This window comes from Sceloporus occidentalis, unplaced genomic scaffold (genome assembly GCF_023333645.1).
Source record: "Sceloporus occidentalis isolate IW3139 unplaced genomic scaffold, rSceOcc1.0.p SCAF_43, whole genome shotgun sequence".
NCBI lineage: Eukaryota > Metazoa > Chordata > Lepidosauria > Squamata > Phrynosomatidae > Sceloporus > Sceloporus occidentalis.
In genome coordinates, this window is record NW_028317023.1 from 5,948,636 (window position 1) to 5,976,207 (window position 27,572).

The 27,572-nt window shown below is 37.5% G+C and overlaps 1 protein-coding gene across 8 annotated transcripts in view; it reads left to right on the top strand.

Annotated features, from left to right (window-relative positions):
• The window catches only part of LOC149289762 (phosphorylase b kinase regulatory subunit alpha, liver isoform-like), a 40,807-nt gene extending 13,840 nt beyond the window's left edge, over window positions 1-26,967 (top strand). For 2 of the 8 annotated variants that reach the window (XM_089490346.1, XM_089490350.1), the window contains 26 exons: window positions 1,106-1,252; window positions 2,953-3,006; window positions 3,305-3,427; window positions 4,220-4,315; window positions 4,737-4,844; window positions 5,245-5,323; window positions 6,116-6,250; window positions 6,687-6,796; window positions 7,590-7,734; window positions 8,311-8,389; window positions 9,017-9,192; window positions 9,938-10,111; window positions 10,332-10,420; window positions 11,502-11,635; window positions 12,251-12,407; window positions 13,020-13,099; window positions 14,065-14,143; window positions 14,727-14,856; window positions 15,099-15,200; window positions 16,164-16,282; window positions 16,830-16,859; window positions 19,118-19,168; window positions 24,062-24,235; window positions 25,402-25,455; window positions 25,941-26,141; window positions 26,794-26,967. In XM_089490346.1, coding sequence (XP_089346472.1) covers window positions 1,106-1,252; window positions 2,953-3,006; window positions 3,305-3,427; window positions 4,220-4,315; window positions 4,737-4,844; window positions 5,245-5,323; window positions 6,116-6,250; window positions 6,687-6,796; window positions 7,590-7,734; window positions 8,311-8,389; window positions 9,017-9,192; window positions 9,938-10,111; window positions 10,332-10,420; window positions 11,502-11,635; window positions 12,251-12,407; window positions 13,020-13,099; window positions 14,065-14,143; window positions 14,727-14,856; window positions 15,099-15,200; window positions 16,164-16,282; window positions 16,830-16,859; window positions 19,118-19,168; window positions 24,062-24,235; window positions 25,402-25,455; window positions 25,941-26,141; window positions 26,794-26,967 — 3,000 coding nt within the window. Of the gene's footprint in view, window positions 1-1,105; window positions 1,253-2,952; window positions 3,007-3,304; window positions 3,428-4,219; window positions 4,316-4,736; window positions 4,845-5,244; window positions 5,324-6,115; window positions 6,251-6,686; window positions 6,797-7,589; window positions 7,735-8,310; window positions 8,390-9,016; window positions 9,193-9,934; window positions 10,112-10,331; window positions 10,421-11,501; window positions 11,636-12,250; window positions 12,408-13,019; window positions 13,100-14,064; window positions 14,144-14,726; window positions 14,857-15,098; window positions 15,201-16,163; window positions 16,283-16,829; window positions 16,860-19,117; window positions 19,196-24,061; window positions 24,236-25,401; window positions 25,456-25,940; window positions 26,142-26,793 lie in introns of all 8 variants that reach the window. The other 6 variants (XM_089490348.1, XM_089490351.1, XM_089490349.1 and 3 more) reach the window with 4 other exon arrangements.
• The last annotated feature ends 605 nt before the right edge of the window (window positions 26,968-27,572 follow it).

The following is a 27,572-nucleotide window of genomic DNA, read 5'->3' on the forward strand; positions in this document are numbered from 1 at the left end:
ACCAAAATTGAAAAGCTGTCCACCCCCCCCTCCAATGGGCAGGTGACCCATACCCTCAATAAAAAACCACGACAAGTCAATAATAAATTTTTTTGGGGGGCTCAGCCCAACGCAACACAAGCTGGCTAGTTACCTTAGATTTGTGCAAACAATTTTACCCGCGCAGCGCTATTTATATTAACGTTTCCCGCCTTAATCTCTCACGCAACACATAGCCAGTCAGCGGCTCACCTAACTACCATGCACAGCTGAAATAAAATGCGCTCGTGCTACTACCTGCCCTATTAACCCCTACCCGCCCAACACCCTCATGCAACATTAAGGGCTATGCACCCCCATTTTGTCAGTAATTGCTACAGTGCCTGCAAAAGTAGTCAAAAGCTCATGACACATCATGGCAATGACTATTTATTTCTATAGTCATGTGTCATGTCATGATCTAGGCTTCACAATGATGCAGGTGGCCACAGATGTTCCACTTGGAAACAATTTTTTTATGAACGAGATTACAATATAGGAGAAGGTTTTCACCCGCTACTAGAGCTTTCCTATCCTTCTTGTTGTAAGTTATTTGACAGATTTTGAAAGCTTTAATTTGAAAAATAAATAAATAAATAAATATATATATTTTAAAGATTATGATAACTTAATTAAAGTGATAGGAAACACAAAAACCAAAATAAGAAAGGGGTGTAGCTTTTGTGTACACTGAATTTTAGTATATTATGCTGTATTTCATGGTGTGAATTGCAAAAATACATTATACACTACATTATTGTAGTGTATAATACACGGAGCTCTCATTGTAGCCAGTTGGGATATTTGGGAGACATTCTCTTTGCAAACACCACTGATTGATTGTTTAATGCAATGTTGATTAACACAGAGAAATTATGTTTTTTATCAGTATACAAATGTAGGATTCGGGAAAAGTCACAAATTCTGCTTAAACTGTCCATCTAGTGTCATATTGATATGCATTCTAACACATATGTTATATGCTTTTAGCATATAACAAGAAAGTTAATAAACGTACTGTGTCTGAACTGCTGCTTTTACAAGTGCAAGTCTGTAATAATACTAACTCATACTGTACTATTCACAGTCCATCCTATACTCAATGTTACCACGAGCTTCGACATCCAAAGAGATTGATGCTGGTCTTCTTTCGATCATTTCATACCCGGCATTTGCAGTAGAAGACATTAACCTTGTTAATGGGACCAAAAATGAAATCATAACAAAGCTTCAGGTAAGATATCTGCTCCTTTGACATTTTTCTGTATTAAGCTTTTTAATATAGAGATGAAAGTAGACAACTGCATACATTGTGCTTTTTCCCCAGGATGCATGCCTTAAAGCCGGAAGAGGTATTTCAGGTGTATTACTTGATGCACAGGGCCCTTCCCAGCCATGTGTCGTACCTACCCGGCCGGCTGGGGTCCCTCGGCGTCCTTCGCGCCCGTCCTCCTCGTGTGTTGCCGTGCGTGCGGCGCGCACACGAGGGGGCGTGTGTATCGGGCAGGCACGCCTTCCTGCCACTGTCAGTCCTGATCGGGCTGCCGCTACATGTCAGCGGCGATCGAAGCGACGATCCGCCGCTACATGCTCGCGGCGCCCGACCAGTACCTCTTCTGCCTGTGCGGCGCCGCCGCGTTGCTCGCGGCGGCAGCACAGGCAGAGAGGAGATTGTGGTTAGCCGCCGCCGACATGTCGGCGGCGATCGAGTGTTCGATCGCCGCTGCCTGTCCACGGTTGCTGTCTCTTCCTCCCCTGCCTGTGTGGCGCTTCCGCGTCTTTCGCGGAGGTACCACAGGCAGTAGGGTTTGTTTTGGTTCGTTGTCATCGCGACGGCGCTTCTCTTGCGCCGGTCGCGATGACGTCATCGTACCTGCTTTCCCGCCATTGGTCCTATTTAAACTTCCTGGTCCTGTGTTTCCTTGCCCGTTCAACGAGTCCAAATCATTGTTCTCGGGGTGTTTGTTTCGCTTGTGCCTTTTGATTGCTATTCTTGTGTACCAGACCTTGGCTATTGTTCCTTGACTACGATCCTGCGCTGCCCGTCCCGACCTTGGCTATTGTTCTTTGACTACGATCCTGCGCTGCCCGTCCCGACCTTGGCTATTGTTGTTTGACTTCGCTCCTGTGCTGCCTGCCTCGATCCCGGCTTGTTTATTGGATTTGCTCGCCATTTCTGCATTGTGGGTCCATCACCTGCGGTGCCTGATTCCGTAACACCATGGACATTTATATGCAGCATGGGGGGGGTACAAATAAAAGCTGAATTAGATGACTGCTTGGGTGAAATGAAGTTAGGTGTGTAATGAGAGATAGTGAATACGTATCTCAATGAATATGCTTTGCCCATGCAAGCCCTTGAAAAATGCCGGTTGTTACACTTATTTCCAAAGGGCCAGGTCTTTTCTTCACTAAACTTTACAGTAGGCACCATGTATTTCAGTAGGTAGCATTCTTCTGGAATCTACCAAACCCACATTTGTCCAAGCAATATCCATCGCTCCAGAAAACATATTCTACTGCCAGTTATTGTCTATGGAGATTTTATACACCTGTTAGCAATGATGATTGCCAAATCTTTATGTGTCAGAAAATGTTTCTCCTTTTTCAGAGATATTACTGATGGGGCATAATCATTTTCTTAATGCATGTTTGTTATTCTGAATAGGAATGCATTGGATGTGTCACGCAGGGGACTAGTGGCTAAAGGAGAAGTTTGTAGGAGAGTTTGCTGGAGAGTTCTGTGTTATAAAGGTCCTAACCTAAGTGAGCTTCTAACCACAATGCTCCTGCCAATGCTTTTAATGAATAGATCCTGCCATAAGGCACACTGGATGCATGCCTCTGCATTCTTTCTCTAATGGAGAATAACTGGAGATGGAGAGTAGCTGCACATTTTATATAATTGATAAGTTTGTTTTCTTGTTAATCTAGGGGAGATACGGCTGCTGTCGATTTTTACGAGATGGTTATAAAACACCAAGAGAGGTACAGAACAAATACAGTTTTGCCATGTTTGTATTCACCATAGCATGCATAACATGTCCATATGTTGCCCATCCCATAAGATCTATAAGATTTATGAGATATATGGTACATGCTTTCTGCTGTCCCAATGATTCTTAATGATGACTTAAATAAACCTAATATTTCTTATAAATGCATAACCAGCCAGCTCCTTTTTGTTGTCTATAACAATGGATATCAGTGTAAGGCTGCCTTTCTCTCCCGAATATAGTATATTATACAAATTGCATTTTTAATATGTGGCTGAATTACCTTCTAGGATCCAACCAGATTACACTATGACTCGACAGAACTTAAATTGTTTGAAAATATAGAATGTGAGTGGCCAGTGTTCTGGACCTACTTAGTGATTGATGGTGTTTTTATTGGAGATCAAGTTCAGGTAAGGGGAAAATATATATGGGGTATATACCATACATGATTTTGGCCTTTATTTAACCATGGGTGAACCGTGGGATTCTAATGTGGGAATATTTGCATGCAATGTCCTGGCTATGATTTTGTAGGATGTCAGAGATTGAGAACAATTATAAATGACTGAAACATCAGAAGATTAATAATAATAATAATTATTATTATTAGACATACTGTGTGATAGATCATTATTATAATGTATTATTTTATATAGCGCCATCAAACTCCATAGCGCTGTACAATGGGTAGTAGTGATGGAAAGTTCAGATCAGTAAAGTGAATCGGTTAATTTTGAGTGATTCATTGAAATGAACCGATTCATCGGTTCACTCAATGTGACTCACATGATTTACGTTGAAGTCATAACCCTCCCCCCAACTTTTTAAAAAGTTGTCATATAACAGAACAAACATCCAGGCCTTGTGGCAACCAATCGACCTGCTAGGCACGTGTTCATCCATGTACAATCCAAGTAAAATCTTCCTGATGAAGGGTCTCATTAAAGACATTATGGACATGACTTACACAGAATTGAGACAGAACATGGTCAAAACTTGTTGGAGCGCTGGGAAAACGAAAGAGCTCTCTGAATATCACCACTAAAAATGCTCTGTATTCAAGTGCAAGTTAATGATGTAACATTATTTTTGAAATATGTCCAGTAAATGTCACCTATACTTTTGGGACTTATTTATAATCATATCTAAAAATGCTTCATGTTTTTACAGTAAATCTCACCGTTTATGTGTTGCTTTCTCAGGTGCAAGAATACAGGGAGGTTTTGGAGGGAATAATTATTAGAGGAAAGAAAGGAATACACCTTGTTCCAGAATTGTATGCCGTTCCAGCTAACAAGGTAATGTTCCATATGGAAATATGTTGTTACAATGGAATTATCTTTCCCATGACCTACAGTGTATGTAAAATACTCTACAGCTTGTATGTGAAGTTCCATCTATGTTGGTGATATGATATGTTGACCCTGTCTAGTAGGCCAAAATACCCTAGCATACAGGGATTGGGATTCCGTAAACACAGATTAGTATCAGCCACATCCCTAGCATTCAGGCCGGGACTGACCATCTGAAAAATGCCTGGTGGGTCAGTGCCTGATGGCGACGGACATCCCTACGTTATGTGGCCCCATATGTTACTTAGTGACCGCTGGCCTTGTAGCGTAAGAGTATTTTCTCCGGCTTGCTGTACACTAGAACACGTCAACTATTGATTTTGTCTGTCATATGCTTCCTTCCAAATAGTTTCTTTTTTGTTCTCAGATAGATGAGGAATACCACAATCCCCATTCTGTTGACCGGATTCCTGTTGGGAAGATTCCACATATGTGGGGACAGTCGCTATACATACTGGGATCCCTTTTAGCAGAGGTAACATTAATAAACATCAATAACATTAATAATAAAATATTAAACCAATATTAAAACATTGAATCTATACTGTTCTAATAAATACATTATTCTTCAGGGTACCATGTTTTATTATTATTTGTTGACTTATTTGGTCCCATCATATTTCACAGTGCTGTACAATGGCTAATGTTCTGTATTTTCAAGAGTTTTGTCAGAAAACATTCTTCCACAGATGAACCTTAGGATACATAACGATTTGGACAGTAAAGGAAGAATGATCAATATTGCAAACTCAGCTACATGGACACCTTGTGAACCTAAATTTCCAATGTTTGAATACTAAGCAAATTAATTATATATATTTTTGATATGAGCCATTAGTTATAGACATTACTTATGTTTTAATATTTCTTCATAGGGATTTCTAGCACCTGGAGAGATTGATCCTTTGAACAGAAGATTTTCTACATCCTTTAAGCCTGATGTGGTAGTACAAGGTTTGTGTTTCTAGTACAATAAAGCATGTAGATGTGGCAACAATTATATATATTTATATATATATATATATATATATATTATATAAAACAATAGTAACTAGTTTAGGGGGTGAACTAAACAATACCTATCCCTCTTTATCTTAAATAAATTAACTTTAGTAGTTTGTGCTAGCCTTTAGTTGGTCAACATATTTATGGATCAAGGAACATTTGCAAACTCAATACTGGAAAGGTTAACTAGGATAATTTCAATACACTCTTGATACCCTGCACAGATATGTTTAATGTGGATACGCTCCACCTGCAATCCAATCTTAAAGCATGAGGTCAAAACATTTTTTGAGGACAAAAATGTACATTTTGGGTGTGTGTTGTTATGTGACATATCCTACCCACTAATACAACAGTATATCTAAAAATACAATGATCTGTGAATTTAGCTGCTGGGAACGTAATGCACTTGAAGTGTCATTAGGGTATTAGTTCATCTCCATCATGTGGACTGAATGATTAGGGGCAGTCTCTATGTTTTGAGGGTCATACCAGCTTTTGTGCAGAATAAGGTACACAATATTTACTTTGATGTCATATAGAAATTTAAATCATAACAAGGATTATTATGATTTGACAGGTTCAATGAGCCAGTTATAACCCTTATATCCCAAATGCTTACCTTGTTTTAATATGTGCTTCTAATTGGCTAGTCAGTAGATTTTCTGTAGAAAGTAAATGGTATAAAATAATTCATTCAGTAACTTAATGTGTTCCTATAATTGATTTTTTTTGGTTTAGTTTGTGTTGTAGCAGAATCTAAAGAAATCCAGAAAATGTTGAAATCCCATGATATTTCTGTTCAGAGCTTCAGAGATATCCGTCCAATACGAGTGCAGCCTGCTAGGATTTTGAGCCATCTGTATGCTAAGCTAGGTAAGTGCACATTTCAGTCCAACTAGTAAATCCGAAGGAAAATGTAATTTTTTACGTCGAGAGAACTTTTGTCTCCTCCAACACCATATTGATATGCACCACAAAACATCAAGGTATTTTGAAGATTTATTAAATTCTTTATTTTTCCAAATAATAGAAAGTACAATCAATATATTGGGACACCTCATTTGAGTCATCATAGGGAGTGCTCATGCCACCTCCTCTGTTGTTCTCTTACTCAAGGTGACCAAGCTTTTTAAAATGCTGCTATAGATCATTAAACATTTAATAATTTTTATACGTGTACACGTTTTCTTCTATGTCCAGCAAATGAAATTATGACATGGAGCCATCTTACTGTAGCGTGGTTGTGGAAAAGGCACATTTGTTTGCATTCATTTTTTATTATGATTTTTAATTTGTTTTTGCTGTCTAGGATTTAATAAAGCTATGAAGCTAAGTGGACGTCCATACCGCCATATTGGTGTTCTTGGGACATCTAAACTGTACACGATCAGAAATCAAATCTTTACCTTTACCCCCCAGGTAGGTACCAGAAGTAGCGCTAGAAGAATAACTATGTTTGTAAAGTTAGTAATTGCTTTAACCCAGGACAGCACATGTCTGCGTGGACAAGGAGAGTTGAACAGGTTTGAAGATACAAAGATGACACCTTCACTCAATGGATGGAATCATACATATAGTTTATTAACCAAATCAAAATACATTCATAAGAATCAGCAATAAAAGAGGATTATGCTTATGTCTCTTCCTGCACTGGGAGACCCTCAAAGCTATACAATGCTTCACAGTGCAAGGCGGGCTGCAGGGCCAGATGCCAAGTATCACAAACTGTAGATTCTCTCTTAAATCCCACTTTTATATCTTTTAGTAATACATGAAACTCTATGTAAATATCTGTCTATGTGATCATGCTCATTTACTATTGTTTAGCAATTTTGCAGTTAGTTGAGAACAGGAGTCTCATGCTGTACTGCTTATCCATTTCTCAGGCTCCCAGCATCCCTGGTTCAACGACATGTTCAACTGTGTTCAGTCCCACTAGAACATTATACAGCACATCCCTTTAAATTAAAGTTCCTGTTTTATTTTAAAGAGAATAACTACAAAAAAAACCGCATTGTAACCCATTAACAAGGAAAATGTGCTCTTCTAGTTCTTTTTGAAATGGTTCTGGAGTCTAACTCGCAAACAATTGTGTTGACTCTCCATATCTTGTTTGGAGATGAACCACAGGACATTAGGCTCACTAATTATGAACTACATGCACATGGCATATTAAATATGAATTTACCGTATCATCTGATTTCTCCTGCAGTTTACAGACCAGCACCACTTCTACCTAGCTCTGGACAGCAGGATGATTGTTGAAATGCTCAGGACTGAACTGGCTTACTTAACGTCTTGCTGGAGAATGACCGGGAGACCAACGCTTACTTTCCCTATTACTCACGCAATGCTCAGTAAGATGGGCTCTGTTTTACTGTAATGTCAATGTTCCTATAGGGTGTGAAACACATAGTTTCAAATCACTGTTATCACCATAAAAACCAAAGGAATGTTCTAGGTTCTTGGTTCATTGTATTGGTTGCTGTACAGATAAGGTCAATAAAGGAACTAATCTAAAATAGTCCAAAGTTAGGCCAGTTAGAGTCTTGAAGGTGTTGAAGAAGAGTCCTGCCTTTTGCAATGTTGTCAAAAGCTAGGGTTGTATCAGTTCTTGGTGTTTGTTGTAATCATGTGTGCTTTTTGCTCCCTTAATGCAGGTTATCCAGTGCTCTGTACTTTTATGTGACTACATATTCAGGCACCTTTTCTGTTTTCATCATCTGTACTCTATCTGTAACTGACTTTTAGTCAACTGCAAGAGTGAAAGTCCTACTTTATTCAGCAAGAGATGATTCAAAAAAAGGTTGTTTAAGAAAACATTTTAGAATAGTGCAGTCAATATTACAAAAGTAAACCTCTATCTTTGTAAATCACTGACTTTATTATTTAGTGAGTATATTGAAAATACAATTAATTCATTTGTCTTCTAGACGAAGATGGTTCTGACATAGACCCGGCTATTGTTTCTACAATCAGAAAACTAGAAGATGGATATTTTGGAGGGGCAAGGTAAAATAAAAGGGGTTTATTCACAAACTGAGAGTTGTCCTACAAGTAGACCCGTGTCAGTTAATATTATTGTTGCTTAAAGTACTGATCCTCACAAACCTCTTATTTAGTCATTTTCCAGGATGAATATTCCAGAGCTGTTTAAATTGGAGATTGATGGCAGATTGAGTCCCCGCTCAATTAACATTCTGGATTAAGTCCCCATTAACAGCAACGGGGAATCAGTTTGGGTCGAATTATTTATTAGAGTGGCCCAGCAACAAAAAAAGGATTTTATGCTAATCATCTATTTAAAACAGGAATTTTTAAAGATTTTAACACATCTGCCAAATATTTTTATTAGGGTGTTCATAGCACCTCACCCATTCACTCAATATTTCTTGATCGGCAGCCTAGTGATATTTTGTTTGCGGAAGTGAATATCGATTTCTTATATGTCTGAGAGGCTTTATAAGTCATCATGGCTCATAATGCTGTGATAAACATATGATTAAATGCCCACAGTGTTTATGTTATAGAAACATTCAACATTGTGTACATATAGTTCATATATTTATAGCCTTTGGCTATTCTGGCTTGGGATATTATTCCTCCATCATGTACTAATACTTTACATTTATATTCCAGAGTGAAAGTGGGAACGTTGTCAGACTTCCTTACTACATCATTCTACACCCACCTAAGTTTCCTGGACTCTGATTGTGATGAAAAACTTTTTGACGATGTGAATGAGGGAAGCTACAGTCCTGATAATGAATATGAGTATGAATTAGGAATATTTCCAGAGGATCATTGTGAAAATGGTAATCTTTGTTGCATGCCCTAGACATCCATCCACCTTTTTCCTTTTCGCTGTTTAATGCTTTCCCATATTGGTATATTAGATTAATTCCAGTCTCTAGCTAGACAAATCTTTGTAGCAAGGAGAAGGTTAATTGCAAGATTTTTGAACAATTTCTCCTTTAAATATGTAAATAAATATGAAATTTAAAAAAATGAGGGGTTAAGAATAAATCTAGTCTTAACATATCTTTAAATAAATTGTCAGCTTTCATTTTAGAGGTCCCACCAGATAAGAAGTATGGATCAATTTTTGTCCATTTTTACCTATAAAATTAAAAAAAATAGTTTGTGAAGATTGGTAAAATAGACTTCTTTCCTTGTTGTAATCCATGCTTGGGACCATTAATCAAAAGTAATTGATATTTCTAGATCAGACTCCCATTTAAGCAAAAAGACAGTCTTGTCCATATTAACTCCTTGTAGTTTTAGAGATTAGGCTTGTCTTAAAATTATGATTTAAAAAAATGAGAGTATGGAAAATTGATTTAAAAGATTAGATTTTAATAAACTGTGGATTCTGATATGGTTAAACTATATATTATTTTTAAATCTTGAAAACTGGTAGTAATAATAAAAATTGTGAATTAGAATAAGTGTGAAAGAGAGAGAATGCTTGGTAAGGTCCAATTTGGCAGTTTGATATTTCCTTAAAAGAGAGAATATATGTTTGTCAGATGCTTTTAAGTGTATTTTTCCCCCCAGAAGAAAGTCATGATGAGCTGGATCAGTATATAAATCACTTGCAGCAAAGTATGGCATCGACTTCATATTTACCAGAAACCTGTAATACGTCCACAACATACCATGCCGTTAGCGCACTTCATTCCACTCGCGACATTCTTTCTATGATGGCCAAATCGAAAGGCTTGGAAGTACCAAGTGAGTATTGTACACATCGGTAATAATGTACATTATTTTCCGTAGATCTCAAAGCAAAAGTTCAGAAGCTTGCTATAATTTCATATGTATTCCCAAAAGATAATTTTGCCTTTTAAACCCAGTATTGGCTATACGTATTTTGTGTTGCCTTTAATAACATACAGCTGTTGAGTTGTATATTTGACAGCTATTACATGTTTAGCATTCTTTTTCGATTCAGATTCTTCTTTATTTCTACCTGCTAAAAATTTAAGTGCCCATCGGAAGTCTTTAAATTTGCTGGAAGTTCCAAAGCTTCACCAAAGTCAGGTAAAACTGTCTTTTTTTTAAAAAACTTTTTTCTCCATTTTGCATGATATAAGTCACGTGTATGTGCTCTAGTTGTGTTAAGTCTACTAGAGAAACATTCTGACTTCTTATCATACTATATTGTACTAAACAATATCATTGTTCTGAACAGTCATCCTTAAATATCATATGACTGCATACACTGGCAGCCAAGGTTTGTAGATAAAAGGAACATAATAAAATATTTTTTGGAACATTATAAAATAAAAGCATGTTTTCTTCATTACTCTATAGAGCACTGTATTGTATGGTCGAAGAAAAATAATATAAAATAAAAATAAATTATCAAGCTGCAAGCAGAAGCATGATGAAACCAATTATACTTTTATAAGCATCTATCACAGATCATACATAATTTAAATGTGGCATATTTCAGATTTATGTCACGTTTCTTCTTTGCATAAGCATTCATTATCCTAGTTGTATGTCTTTGTTCACTATTTGATTACCAAAGCTTACAGTTTATAGTATTTGTGCCACAAAGCTAGTCATCAGATCCACACAAGCTTCTGCTTGTTATTACTTGTTATATACCCCTGTATAGCTTATAAATTATATGAAGCAGTAATAAGGGTCCCACTGGGTAAATAATACATAAGTGATATATTTCAAATGGACTTGGTTTTATATTATTGTATAGAATCCCTGAGCTTTACTGCAAGGTTTGGATATTTCTGATTTTAGTGCTTTTTTGTTCACTTATTTTTTTTAAAAATCTATCTTTTTGAAATGTACTACTTTTCTGCTCACCGTTAGATTATGGAATTTGATCATTTACGTGCATTAACCCTTCCTTTTGTCTTAATTACTCATATAATTCATTTTAGATTTTAAGCTTAGAGCGGGACCCTCATAAGCCATAAAGATAGATGGCAAGCTTATTGGCAGGGTCCTGAACTCCTGTTGTAGCTGAATGTGTAAATGTATGTTTGTTATATATTTGTTAACCACCCCGTATTTACATGTGTTAATGGGGCTATGCTGTTGAATACGTTAGCACTTAATTAATAAAGTATAATAACAAACTCTGTATGTTCAATAGAATCACGAGATGGAATTAAACCTACCCAAAGATGCTCATGGTAATCTTGATTGCCACAAACTTGTTGAGAAGCTTAAGGAATGTCCCACACTTCAGGACCAGGCAGATATACTGTATATTTTGTGTGTCATACGGTAAGAATACAAGCATCCTTATTCACTGAAGAGCTAAACTGATCCACCAAAGACAAACGTACTTTATAAACATGCAGTGTTGAGTCAGGTGTTATCATTGGCAGGGCTGTTAGCTTTCTGTGCTAGCATGTTGTTGCTATTGGCAGTTTTACAGCATTTTTTTTCTCAGAATAGCTTTTGCAGGCAATTACACTTTTGCAGGCAATGATGCTGGAAACATGATGTCATGTCCTGGCACTTGTTTTCTTAAAGGCGCGCAGCGCCATTATTCGACCTGGATGCCGACCACAGAGGGGGAGGGGACTGGGGGGCTGCCCTAGGTCGGACCTAGGATGGCCCCAAATGTAAATACATCACAAATTGCCGGGATAGCTTACAAACTATTTTTTGACTTCTAACTCCCATCAGATGAAGGCAAGTCCTAGCTGATCATCGTGTCAGTTTGAGTTTCACAATAGCTGTGGCTGTACATGTTGGATCCTATGGGAATATTATCAGTGGTGTACTTGTCTATGGCGCTGTACTAAACTGTCTAATTTTTAAGCTGCAGTTTTTGCTTGAAGAAATTGTTCCTTGCTCAATACAGTTTATAACAGTTTATTGTTTTGTGCCCAGAGGACTAGACTGGGACACTAATCTGAATGGACAGTCTGGGGTAACAGTCCGTATTCTGCTGAGTGAACTCTACAACAAGGCTGGCGTCAATAGAGAATGGGGATTAATCCGTTACATCTCTGGTTTACTGAAGAAGCGTGTTGAAGTGCTTGCTGAGGTATGGAGGAAATTCCACCAACTTAAGCTGTTTTGTGTTTACTAGACCTCTACCCCTTAGACAAGTTAACCTAGTATTGAGGAATGCTCTGGTTACATAAAGTTTATGCTTAATGCCAAAACCTTTATAAAAATGTCATTCTAAACATGTACTAAATGACTATGTAGCATTTTTACTAAAACCACTGGGATGTCTTCATTCTTCACTAACCCCAAAGCATACATGTTACTGCACTATACACTAAATAAACCTATGCAAGGCAATTTACAGATTAAAATAAGAAGATATATTTGCATTAGCTATTTTTGTATTTTTGTGTATACTATGGGAGCAGTCATCTTACACAGTAGGTGGATAGAAGGAAGTTCGCTGCGACCCTTGTAGTTATGCCAGTGTAAACATGTAACCTAAACAATAAGAAACAGAAATATTGTATTCCTAAATATGCCTCCTAGTGAAATAGCCCTTGTCTCTCAAGACAAAATATTTTGTACTTAAAATGTAACACTATTTTAGATTACCCGATTCATCCACCAGCTCAGATCTGTCTTATTTATATAATGTTTTAGTAATTTAAAGGGTCAGTACAAATTCTGCATTATTTCCCTCTAGGCCTGCACGGACATCTTGTCACATCAGAAGCACCTGACTGTCGGTCTGCCCCCAGAGCCTCGAGAAAAAACCATCACTGAGTAAGTGCTATCGCCTGTATCAGTGCTACTGTACATTACCTAAACCAACATATCTTACACTAGCCGTGTAGTAGGAGCGATATTTGCGTCAATGTTTTGAGCCTGGTCTAGCAAGGCCCCGAAAGACAGAGCAGGTAAGAATTCAGAATTTGGTCCCTCAGCTTGACCTACGATGAGAAAGACCTTGGCAACTCGGGGTACAAAATACTGTTATAGGAGATCACAGGGTTGTTGTTTTTTTGTCTGCTGAAGGTTCATGTCATTTCAGTTGTAGGAGTAAGAAGTAGCCACCATTAGAACAGAGTTTTTGATATTGTATGAGATAGTGTGGTAATCTGAGATGCCATTTAATGAATGATCATATTTTTAGAACAAGAGTTCAAGTCACAAAAGCATAAGGCCTTTTCTCCAAATACAGCATGGAATGAGAGGACTTAATATATAGAACTAAAATAGAAACACACTTGTTGCGTGTGGGTGGGTCATTTATGATAAAATGTCGTCACAAATGTTTATCCATAAGACAGCCGGGGAGTGATAGTAACTACTACAGTATCTGACATACAGACGGATGGATTCCCTATTAATGCATAAGGATTTTGAAGCATTGTCAGTATGCATTCAGATTTAGAATCATCGCTTAATCAAAAGCAGATGAGATAACAAAATATCAAAATTATCTGTTGTGCTTAAAAAATCTATACTATTGGAACAACATTCTAGGCAATTATTGCTCTGAAGTAAAATACACTTAAAAAAAACCCAATTTCTGAATGTGGAACTATGAATAATTAATTGTTGCTGAAAATCACAATATATGTTATTATATATATATATATATGGACTTCCTCTGTTTTAATCCTAACATTTCTTATATGGCTTTTACCTGGTTCTCTCTCTCAGCATATTCGTTGTATGTATCATATATATAACCTGTACTATCTGTAATATTTTAATTCCCCCAGTCCTTTGCCTCCTGAAGAGCTAGCTGCTTTGATTTATGAAGCAAGTGGACAAGACATTAGCATTGCTGTACTTACACAGGTAAAAAATAAGAAGGAATAGCAATTTTAAGCATGTAAAACGGAGGTTATCAGCTCTTTTTCATCGTAGGTTATTCCGCAGGGAAGCTCTTAAACATGGATTAGCATCTCTCTAAACAAATCTAAAGACATAAAACAAATATGAAGCATTTATGGTCTACACATTTCAGATCACTAGTCATACAAGAGTGTTGCTCAAAGCTACGTAGCAAGGGTGAATATCATACAGGTGTTGAACTCAATGGTGTGGAAATAGAAGTGATCAAGTTTGCACAGCATTCATTATATTTCCAAAACCTGCTTGAGAGTAGGTGACATCAATCAAAGATCTAAAATACAACACATTACAGGTCCATGATGACAGTACCATATGAGTACCTTACTCTTTCTGATGAAACATTCTTGGTTCAAAAATCACATTTATTTTTTCACAACTTAAATAACTAAGCTACTTCAAAACAATTACAGAAATATTGTCTGACGTTAATTGCAGATGTTTTTCGAAAATAGATTTAGGCCATCAGAGCAGACTTCAGAGGAAGTGTTTTTGCTATTTTATTAATTGTTTGTGTTTATTCTCACAGGAGATAATGCTGTATCTAGCAATGTATGTCAGGTCCCAACCAAGTCTTTTTGGAGAAATGCTCAGGCTTCGCATTGGACTTATCATGCAGGTGATGGCCACCGAACTGGCTCGAAGCTTGAACTGCTCAGGTGAATTTGATGTCCTTTAGTCATTTATTTTATATGTATAAAAAGTACACGCATTGTTCCCAACTTGTAAATGATGCCAAAGTTTAAATTCTATGCTTAGAATTTACCTTTTTTAAAGTGAGACTAATTTCCATTACCAAGAATCCTGTATAAATGAATTTATGCATGTATATATTGTTTGAGTATAAAGTCTAAAATATATCAAACCCATTGATTAAATACAATAAAAATTGCATTTTCAGGCGAAGAAGCATCTGAAAGTTTAATGAGCCTTAGTCCATTTGACATGAAGAATCTTCTTCACCATATTCTGAGCGGGAAAGAGTTTGGTGTGGAACGAAGCAGTAAGTAGTTTGGATTTTGGGGTGACGGAATGACTCAATATTTACACAATACTATTAATGAGATGTACAGAATATTGTACAGAAGTTCTCATTTATGTTAAGAGATAGTCAAATGCTAGAGGGCTAGGTCTTTGAAATCCCTGAGAAAAAAATACAATATTCATATTCAATATATTATTTTTTTAAATTCTAGGATAATGGTGCATACTGACAGAATTATTCAAAAGTTCTAGCCAGTGATGTATCCACAATATGATACAGGGTGCACTTTATAGTATGATTAATAATGTCTTTACAGTACTAAAAAGATCAGTGTCTTACCTTGGGTCTTTATCCCACCTTAGCAATACTGCATTACATTGTGGGGTACACCATATTATTTGTTTAATTATTTGAAAACAACATAACCAAATAGATACGCTGTCCAAAGAGTTGTGAACCAATAAATATTTACACCTTAAAAAACTCAGTACAGATTATACAGATTAGTATGTACTATATACTCAGTATCCACTATATGGACAAATGTATTGAGACATCTGACTATTACATCAACAGGGACTTTTATGACATCGCATTCTAAATACATAGACATTAATATGTAGTTGGTCCCCCTTTGCAGTTATAACAGCTTTTACTCTTCTCAACCCCATCAAACACCTTTGGGATGAACTGGAACGGAGATTGTGAGCCAACCCTTCTCGTCCATCAGTGACTGACCTCACAAATACTCTGGGCAGAAATTCCCAAAGAAACACTCCAAAGTCTTGTGCTATCTTGCAAAGGAGCACCAAATACATATGAATGTCTATGTATTTAGAATGCAATATCAAAAAATGCAATGTCCCTGTTGGTGTAATGGTCAGGTGTCCCAATACTTCTGTCCATTGTGCATATATATATATTTGCTATTATTGGTTTATCTTTGTTTAGTTTAATATTTTGTCTGTGCTGTTTCTAAAGTGCGCCCTATTGAATCCTGTGCCACAAGTCCAGCAATATCAATACATGAGATGGGACACACAGGGGTCACAAAGACAGAAAGAACTGGTATTAACAGGCTGCGGAGTGAAATGAAGCAGGTGATACTTTTACTACCTCTTAGTTCTTGGGTCTTTTGTTAGTAAGGCAACATTTATTTTGAAGTTACAATACAACTTCCCTCTGCAACTCATATGCTTTAGGAAACACTATATATATATATATATATATATATATATATATATATATATATGTACAGTATCTCACAAAAGTAAGTACACCCCTCACATTTTTGTAAATATTTTATTATATCTTTTCATGTGAAAAAAATGAAGAAATGTCACTCTGCTACAATGTAAAGTAGTGAGTGTAAAGCCTGTATAACACCGTAATTCTGCTGTCCTCAAAATAACTCAACACACTAATTAATGTCTAAACCTTGGCAACAAAAGATATAATAAAATATTATGAGATATGAGATACTGTATATATATATATATATATATATATATATATAATCAAATGGTTTTGTAATTAAATAGATAAGCCAGATGCATCTGGCTTGGATTTGGTCAGATTTTGTTCACGGCTAACTTATCCATAATTGTTTTCAGCTTGTTTATTTTCAATTATTATTTTTTATTGCAGATGGATAGGAGATTTAGCGCTGATGATCAGGTGAAACTTAATTTGGATTTTTCTCACTTTTAAGTCTGCTTTCGTGTTACTTACTTTACTAATTCCACTTTTATCGATAACATCTGATGCCTTTCAGTTTTTATTAACCCTTTTCTACCCATGCTAAGAAGTTGAACAATTGTTTAAGCAATTGTTATAGGAATATCTGGATAATGTCAGTGTTTGTTCCTTAGTCTGAGGATTCGATTGCATTCCAAGACAGTGTCACGCTTTAGTCCTGTAGTGCTAGACACACCATTGTGTCAGGATAATTATGACTGATATTGATAATTGATTATGCAACTCTTCCAAGAATATGACCTTTGAGGGCTGAGTTTGACATTTGTGCCCAAAGGTTAAATTTCAAGTTGTGCATTTTGGGGTCTTAAGCCAACTTGTAATGTAGTTCTTGTTATGTTATAGAGGCAGATCCCTGCTTGAACATAGATGTTGCAACAAGAGTAACGCTTATGTCAGGGTCCACTGTAATTTAGCCATATTATATGATCATGTTGGACCAACCAATTCCCAGATTTTCTTTTGTGAAAAGTTTTTATATAACTACAGTGCTTGTTGTGCGCCACATATTTAACGGAAATGTAGGTGTCGCTTCATATTAAAACATTTATTGTTCAGTTCAATAAGTTATGTAATATTTTTTGTTATGTATATATTTTATGTATATATTTCTCAATAAAACAATTATCTGCATTTACTAAGCAAGATGCCTTCTGCTACTAGAGGAAATCTACCAGGCATTTACCTTAAATGACCTGCAAGTGATTTTCACACAATAAAAAGCATCCTGAGGCAAATACTGGTTACAGCACAGTACTTATGTGCGGATAGCTAGCCCTGGGGATATATAATAAACAATAGTAAAAGAAGGCTTACATGGAGGTAAATAGACCCATCTTTTTCTCACAGATAGGCTGTGTTGGACAGGGCCCCCTTAAACTGATCTGAGGTTCAGCTAATTAATCTAGTTAGGATGTGAAGATTTAGGTGGGTATTCTGTTATCCTGTCTGCTGGGTTCAAGAATCAGGAAAGGAACAGTCAATATAGTTTGGTTATATTATATTTTTTTATTAGAACTATTGAAGTTCCCGTGGTTCCCCATTCATTGCACAGTGTGTCTGCTGGATAGGCATAAAAAAGTTTAGGCTCCTTACATTGCTGGATGAGACTGGCCAATAATCAGCACCCTAAAGTGTCACTAATAATTGGTCAGGTTGCAATAATTATGTATAAAAAAAATAAAATGGTTTTTTTTTGTTATTCCTTATTTGTGAGCTTTTTTTCTTTACCTTGGATGACAGCTCTCTCTGTGTCACTTATGAGAGAGGGACATCAAGTGGCTGTCATAATGATCAGATCACTCCTGAGTGGCTCGGCAGCAGTTTCAGAGCCTAACCGACAGCAATTGACCTGGAAGCACCTTTGAACTCCAGGTTATTGCTGCTGAAGGCATGCTGAAGGCATATGTATATGCCTTATGAAGGAATATATATATATATATGTCCACATGGTCCTCAGGTGGGCCGCACATCTGTGTCCGGTGGGCTGCTTTGTGTCCGCTGGCAGCTAGTTGGACACACCTGTGGTACAGCACACATGGTTTTCTTGAAATAATGCAGGTTTCTATTCTGTATTCACTTAACATACAGATATCAGGACAGCAAATTACAGAGGCTGTTTTAGAAGTATGTCAAAACAAACCAAGCATAAATCAAAACATACCTCCCACTTATAGATCTAACTGACTATGGCAAGGCTCTTTGGTTGTCTGCCTGTGTCCCTGGCTAACCACGGGTGCCCATCTAAACCAGGCACCGGAACAATACCTACAGCCCCATATCAGTTTTCTACACTTTGTGAGAGTAAATTATTTCACCTCTAGTTCTTTATAATCTGTCACATATGCATTCTTTAAAAAAGGGGAAAAAATTAAACACTTGCCTGATTTAGAAGCTTGCAGCTGTCCTCCACTTCTGTGGTCTGATGATTCTTGCTACCGATTGGCTGCTTCAAGTAAGAAAAGTGATCCCATTGAAATATGACTGTGAACATGAGCCAACATTTAATTCAAGCAGACCTGGATATAAAAGCATGATGTAATATTGTATTATTGCTTACAAAACTAGCTCTGTGACTATCACTTACCTCTGAATATGTCATATTCTTCATATTCTTTCCTGTTACATAGAATTCCTGTAAAGTGTCCATTTTTTTTACACATTTTGTTTCTGTGTTATAGTTCATGTATGGCCATTCTGTAAGCAGCAGCATCTATTCATCCAGGTCTACGGTAAAACCATATAATGTGTTTTATTGTGCGTCTGTATTTCCATTCCTGTTCTGTACGCTGCTTACCTGTCGTATATTCTGGAAATGTGCTGTTCTACCTACTCTGTTAAAATGTAAAACTTTTGAAACCAAATAAAACAGAAACAATCCTAGAACTCCTGAATGGGCAGGGAATTCACAGAAAATAATTATTTCATTGTATGAAATGTTCCCTTTATTCATAACAATTTACACAACGCAAGCCTGAAAGTCTGTTACCATAGAAACAACAACAAAAATATTCTTAAATGTTTTGTGTTGTTTTCATGTGATTAATACAAACAAAAGATAAATAGAGTGCAGTGCTCCGTTTGTAATAGCTCTATATTAATATTATATATTGTATTATATACAATTGAACATGTCCATTCTTACAAAATAACACCCATCGTGCATAAAGAAGGAAAAAAAAAACAAAAAAACACAGGTATACTTAGATTCAGATCACAAATCACAGGTGATGTCTTAATCTTTTGAGCAACCAAGTTTGCTCAAACTATAGGGCGTCTGTATAGGAATATATATAGGATATCTGTTTCTGTTTCTGTTTCCTATACAGACGCCCTATTGGATCCTATGATATTCCTATACAGACGCCCTATAGTTTGAGCAAACTTGGTTGCTCCAAAGATTAAGACATCACCTGTGATTTGTGATCTGAATCTGAGTATACCTGTGGTTTTTTTTCTTTTTTTTTTTTTCTTTCTTTATGCACGATGGGTGTTATTTTGTAAGAATGGACATGTTCAATTGTATATAATACAAAACTGCATAACACTATTAATATAGAGCTATTACAAACGGAGCGCTGCACTCTATTTATCTTTTGTTTGTATTACTGTCACATAGGGGTTAAGTGCTGACAGCTATTTATATTCCCTTTATATATCTAAATATCTATTAGAAGCGCCGTTATTCACTTTAATTTTGTAAATTTTTTCATGTGATTAAACCTCTTGAAGAAAGTGTAGACTGACAGATCCACTGTTTTAATTTTCTTAAACTTGTAGAGTTCCGTTAACTGCACCCTAAATGTGTATATTTTCCTGACTATAACTGTATTGCTGAATATATAGTATAGGAAATTAATGTTTTTTTTTTTATATTGATAAACCACTTTAAATGTTTACCGGTAGAAGTAGTTCTAAAACCAAAAATTGTGTTATCATTAAATGAATAAATATGTTTAAAAAGTATTAATTTGTCACAGGAAATACTAATATCTAATGCAGCTGAAACATTGGGAAGAAAAAAACAGTATCGATACCCTGGTACTACTATTTTCTCACCGCAAAGAGTTAAAATGTGGATGATCTCTGGCTGCCAGCGCACAGCTAAATAGAAAAAGAGGGTAGAATTTTAGTGCTGTTTAAACATCAAACACGCAGATGCCGCTTTGAGGTTTATGGTTGCTTTCATGTCCTTACAGCTGGAAAATCAGCTCTCTTTTATTATTATTATTATTATCCTTTATTTATATAGCGCCAACAGTTTACGCAGCGCTTAATACAATACATAAATTCAAGGGATATGACAAGACAAGAATTGACAGACTAAGACAAACCGATACATTTGGTGGAGAGAGCCCTGCTCGCAAGCTTACAATCTAGAGGGAAATGGGGTGACAAACATAAGGCATAGAGAAAGGGTGAGAGGTATTGTGGGGGTTGTATCGATGACAAGGAAGTTCTAGCAGCTAAGATGGTATGCTTCTCTGAAGAAGTGGGTTTTTAGATGTTTCTTGAAAGTTGGGAGGGAGGGACAATGCTGAAGGTACCTTGGGAGTAGATTCCAGAGACATGGGGCAGCTCGAGTGAAATCTTGTAGACGGGAAAAGGAAGAGGTGATGAGTGAGGAGGAGAGCCTTAGCCCATGGGAGGAACGTAGGGATCGAGTAGGAGAGTATTTGCTAATGAGGTCAGAAATGTACGGAGGAGCAGTATTATGGATGGCCTTATATGTCAGTACCAGGATCTTAAATTTAATTCTAAAGGTAATTGGGAGCCAGTGGAGGGTTTCACAGAGGGGGAAGCAGAAGAGGAGCGACGTGCAAGGAAGATGAGCCTAGCAGCGGCATTTAGGATAGACTGTAAAGGAGAGAGTCGAGACAGTGGAGTGCCAACCAGAAGAGTGTTGCAGTAGTCAAGACGGGAAATGATAAGGGAATGAACTAGTGTTTTTGTGGATTCTTGGGTGAGGAATGGGCGGATACGAGAGATGTTTTTTAGGTGTAAGCGGCAGGATTTGGCGAGGGACTGAATGTGAGGGATGAAGGAGAGGTTTGAGTCAAGGATGACCCCAAGGCATCGGGCCTGGTTAGTAGGAGAGATAGTCGTGTTGTTAATGGTGATAGAGAATTCAGGTAGTGGAGTGGAGATGGAGGGAGGGAAGATAATGAGTTCAGTTTTAGAAAGATTAAGTTTCAGGTAGTGTTGTGACATCCATGAAGAAATAGCAGACAAGCAATTGGTAATACGGGACAGGAGAGATGGAGAGAGATCAGGAGAAGACAGGTAGATTTGGGTATCATCTGCATATAGGTGATACTGGAGGCCAAATGAGTTGATTAGTGTGCCAAGAGAGGAAGTATAAAGAGAGAACAGCAGAGGGCCAAGGACTGAACCTTGGGGGACACCAACCGAAAGTGGAAGGGGTGATGATGTCTTGCCAGAGAAGTTGACAGAGAAGGAACGGTTAGACAGATATGAGGAGATCCAGGAGAGAGCTGTATCTCGAATGCCTATAGAAGTAAGTGAGTGTAGAAGAAGGTGGTGATCAACAGTATCGAAAGCAGTAGAGAGATCCAGTAGAATTAGAATAGAGAAGTGACCTTTTGCTTTGGCAGAGAGCAAGTCATTGGAGACTTTTGTTAGAGCTGTTTCAGTAGAGTGAAGGGGTTTGAAACCAGACTGTAGAGGGTGAAGGAGGGAATTAGAGGAGAGGAAGTTAATGAGGCGGTTGTACACAATCCGTTCAAGCAGCTTAGAGATAAAAGGAAGCAGAGAGATAGGGCGGTAGTTAGTCAAACAGACGGGATCTGAGGAAGGATTCTTTAGAATTGGTGTGATTAGCGCATGCTTGAAGGCAGATGGTACAGTTCCAGATGATAGAGAAAGATTAAATAGGTGGGTAAGTGATGTACCAAGGGATGGATATAGAGACTTTGTGAGGTGTGAAGGGATGGGGTCGAGGGGACAGGTTGTTGGGTGAGAGGAAGAAAGAAGAGTGGCTATCTCTTCTTCGGTTGTAGGGGAAAAGGCAGTTAGTATAGTAGGAGTGGAGAGAGTGGTGTTGAGTGGTGTAGGAGGGAGTTGTAAGGAAGAGAGGTCTTTTCTAATAGTCTCGATCTTCTCTTTGAAGTGGGTAGCAAGATCTTGGGCAGTGAGAGAGGTTTGTGGTGTGGGTGTGGAGGGACAGAGAAGGGAGTTGAAAGTAGAAAAAAGGCGTCGTGGGTTGGAAGAAAGAGAGGATATGAGAGTGGAGAAGTAGAGCTGTTTGGTGAGAGAGAGGGCAGAGTTGTAGGTGTGGAGCATGAATTTATAGTGATTAAAGTCTTCGCTGGATTTGGATTTTCTGAAGTAACGCTCAGCCGTGCGGCAGCACTTCTGAAGAAACCGTGTGGTTTTGGTATGCCATGGTTGGCGTTTAACTTGTCGGGGGTAACTTGTAGTAATTGGAGCTATGGTGTTGAGGGATGAAGCAAGTGTGTTGTTATAAAAAGAGGCTGCTGTGTCTGGGCAGGAAAGGGTTAACATGGAAGGTAAGAGAGGTTCAAGTGAGGCTGACAGTTGGGTAATGGTATTGTCTGGTAATGGCCTACAAGTATGAGCTGAGCGCTGTAAGTATGTCTTGTTAGGGGTTAGCACTGGAGAAAAGGATAGAAGGTGGTGGTCAGACAGAGGGAACGGGTAGATGGAGAAGTCTGAAAGGGAGCATGATCTGGAGAAAACCAGGTCAAGTGAGTGTCCCTCGGTGTGCGTAGGGGAATTAGTCCATTGAGAGAGACCAGAGGAGGATGTTAGGGAGAGGAGTTTGGAGCTAGCAGAGTTGTTAGATATATCTAAAGGAATGTTAAAGTCACCCAGAATAAGACAGGGGATATTAAGAGAGAGGAAGAAAGGGAGCCAGGCAGAAAGGTGGTCAAAGAACTGCGAGGTAGGACCTGGAGGGCGATATATGACAGCAATTTGAAGAGAGAGTGGAGAGAAAAGACGGATTGTGTGAGCTTCAAAGGAACAGAATGAGAGGGAGGGAGGGCTTGGTATATTCTGGAAGGTGCAGTGAGGTGAGAGAAGGATGCCTACACCACCACCCTTTCTGCCATCAGGCCTAGGAGTGTGGCTGAAGTGTAGTCCTCCGAAGGAGAGTGCAGCAGAAGCAGTAGTGTCTTGGGAGGGGATCCAGGTTTCAGTAAGAGCTAGGAGGTTAAAAGCATGGGATAGAAAAAGGTCATGTATACAAGCAAGTTTGTTGCATACCGAGCGGGCATTCCATAGGGCACAGTTAAAGACGGGAGGTAGCTTAAGGTTGGAGATGATAGGAATAAGATTGGTTAGGTTGCGCATGTTGATTGAGTTTGCTGGTTAAGAGTGATGGGAATAGGGAAGACTATGTGGGGGACAGGAGTAGTATGGTATATTTCTAGTATGGAGCAATGCTTCTGTATTGGAGACCAATATATATTCTGTTAAAGTAGCTTATAGAATGTCTAGTGTACGTAAAGTATGTTTTGGTTTTTTTACAGCCTTGACTTTCAAATTAACCACCTTCCTCAAACGTTCTGTGTGGGCTTATCAAACCTTAACCGGTTTATTAATAATAGAAAAAGTAGCAAGTATTTGTTGTCATGTTTCAGAGGTGCAGCAGTCCTTCTTCTCCAACTGGGCCATTGTCTCCAATGGGTTCCACTGTTCCCCAACTGATGTGGGATGATCACCAGGGTCAGTGGCTAAGAAGAAGGCGGCTTGATGGGGCTATCAACCGTGTACCGGTGGGCTTCTACCAGAAGGTGTGGAATGTTCTTCAAAAGGTAAATTGGGAAAGATCCCATTATTAAGCAACAGTATGAAATAAAGATAATATCTTCACTAAATGCCACCAAATGCCACTGATTTTAATGTGGATACCCACAAAATCTTAATACTTCAACACCATGTTATCTACAAAGTTCATTAGGGGAATGGAGCATTTTAGTTATGAAGAAAGACTAGAAAAAACAAACTTGTTTTCACTTGAAAAGAGGGCATCTGATCACATTGTATAAATACATACAGCTCTCTAGTGATCTATTCACCAGGAGGTCTCTACAAAAGACATGGGGTCATCAGTTACATAGTTCATAAGGTTGAAAAAAGACCTAAGTCCATCAAGTTCAACCCTTCTACCTAACCTTCCTATTCCTGATCCAAAAGACTTAAGACTTGAGTAAACAAGATTTCAGCATCAGCATAGGAAAGGGTTCTTCACAACTGTTAAAAGGACAGTAATATTAGCAGGGAGTAATCTGGTTGCCACTATGGAATTAAGAAGTATTTTTTCCCTGTTGTGGCATAATTGCCCCAAGTAGGGTTTTTTTGCCTTCTTAAGAACTTTAGGTTTGTGTGAAAGGTTGAAGTCTTTTTTCAACCTACTATGATACATGATACACTATGATTTCTTATTATTATTGGGCAAAGGCTTACAACGATTCCCTAAACATCTCAAGTGGCAGAAGTCGTGGAACAAAGTGTATGCCACCAATTGCTAAGATGACCAAAGAAGGGCACCTGTTTTAGGGGATGTTGTTAAGTCAGGGTTATATTAACAATTTAATTAGTTAGCTAGTTAGTAGCAGCATATGTAACTGAATATGGTATTAGAAACCAAATGGTTTATTTCAATGATATAATTGATTTTACCAACGTTTTCTGCTTTTTCCATACATATTATTGTGATTGATTTATAGGGCTGTAGAGCATTGTGATATACACATACCCACCAAGCTTTCTGATCTACTAGAATAGGGGGACATTAGAAGACATGTCATTTCTTCCCAAAGAGGGGCTGTACTTCTTAAAGATGGTTTTCTCATCATTTGAATTGTAGTCTAGTCTTCTGATTGGCTGAAATTATATTTACAGCTAGGCATATGTTACGTTATGTTGTGTTTCCATTATTGCTTTGCATTTCTTTATGCATTTCTATTTTGTTATTTAGTGCCATGGTTTATCAATTGATGGATATGTTCTTCCTTCCTCCACCACAAGAGAGGTAACTGCATAAAACGTTTCTTTTTAAATATATTGGAGGGTGTCATAAGAAGCTTTGCTTCAGATGTAACCTTATGAAAAAAAATAAGATCATTTAAGATTAGTGATATAACTTTTTTTTAACTTTTATCATTATTTTTACATTTTAATAACATAACATTTCATAACAACTTTAGCACATAATTACCCATTAATTACTGAAAAATTATACATTGACATAATAAGGACAAAGAGGGTACAAAGATGTTGAGCCCTTTGTGAAGCCTACTCGCTGCCAGTAACACCTTTGTGCTCCCTTTGATAGAAAGATTGTAAACTTCTGACTAGTGTAGCTCAGTATAGCGGCATTAGCCGCTAGATGTGCATGCGCACGTTGAGAGGTTTTCTCTATTTTCCTAATTATTTCCGTAATTATGTCTTTTTTGCGATATAATGGTTTATGTCTTTTTCGCTAATAATTTCCACGCATTTTTATTAATTACATAGATGACTGCTTGCGAGATTAAGTTTGCAGTCCATGTGGAGTCGGTTCTTAATCACGTCCCTCAGCCTGAGTACAGACAGCTGCTAGTGGAAGCTATCCACGTACTCACACTCGTCTCAGACATGGAAGTGAATAGTATTGGTGGAATCATCCATGTAGACCGGATCGTGCACTTGGCCAGTGATTTATTTCTTCAGGACCAGGTAGATACTATAACATCCGTAGTAAGTGCTTACCATAGGGCAGGTGTTGTAATACAAGTAGAAGTAGCCAATCATATTTCTACAAAAGTTTTTTTCCCTTTAAAGCAACTCAGTCAGGAGTTACCAATGTGATTGAAAGCATCTGTCCTTGCTTGTATAGTTCTAGTACTCCCATGAAAAAAAACCCTAACAATTAATAGTAGTAATTGCCATGGAATCAATGGAAGACTCTCATTACCTTCCCGTATATATAGATACCCCCTTACCAGAAGTAGATTGCCCTGTTGGGTCACTGGGCTACTTGGTGGGCTGATTTCTTATGTAACCAGCCCTTTTAGCCAGCACAGAACTTCCTAGCATAGCTCCCTTTTCCTGTGCGAACTTTAGAGGTAAAAGACTGGGATATAGAGAATAAGAGGAAGTACAGTAAGTCTAAGAGGAGTCTGTGGAAGCTGCTTTGGTTCAGGCCTACCAGCCAAATTCAGTCAATGATTATGCCCTAGCCCCCCATTGCTAGTTGTGTATTGCCAGTTTCCTGATATGTAACATTGATGTCCTTTCAACCTGAAGCATCATCCTAACGCATTAACCTATAGTAAAGCCTCAATAGCCACGTGTGCAAAAATATTTCACACTTTCCTATGTTTTGCAGAAAGCTTTAGGAGCTGCTGAATTTTACTTGGAACACGACCAAGCAACTGGAATCTGCAACTTTTTCTATGACAGCGCACCTAGTGGGGCTTACGGCACCATGACCTATCTGACCAAAGCCGTGGCCACCCATCTCCACGACTTTCTGCCAAGCACAAGTTGTTTCATGCAGTAATAAGCAATTCATTCAGTTTAACCCTCTTTATATTTCAGTTTAGCAATAATCAATTTGTCTTGTGAGATATGTGTGAAAACATATTTTGTTGCATTTTACTTATGTTATATTTATTGAATTATTTTATTATTTACCAAATGACTTTAGAATGTGCAAAAATAATTTTATTGCAGGGAACATAAAAATGAATAATGTAATTTTACTAAAGCTGTGTTTATTCTTTAGCCCCAGCAAAGGTGAATTTTTTTTATATTCAACAAAGAAAAAAATTCTAATCCATACTGTTGTTTTAGAGAAATATAGTTGTTAGTTTTTTGGGTTTATATTTGTTGCCTATGGGTTATATATGTGTGTAAAATCATGTATAAAATAAGGCAAATGACAATAAGTTTAATTTTTTTAATTTCAGAAAGGTAAATAATAATAACAATAAAGGTAAATAATAATAATAATTACTCAACTTCCTGCTTTTCAAAGAATAAAATTAACACCTGCTAAGTCAACAAATTAGAATAATATAGGATTTTTTCCACTTTATACATTTATTTCATTTCCTTTTTCCTTTTTTTTTTTCACCTTGACCAATGACCCCTGAAGATAAGCAA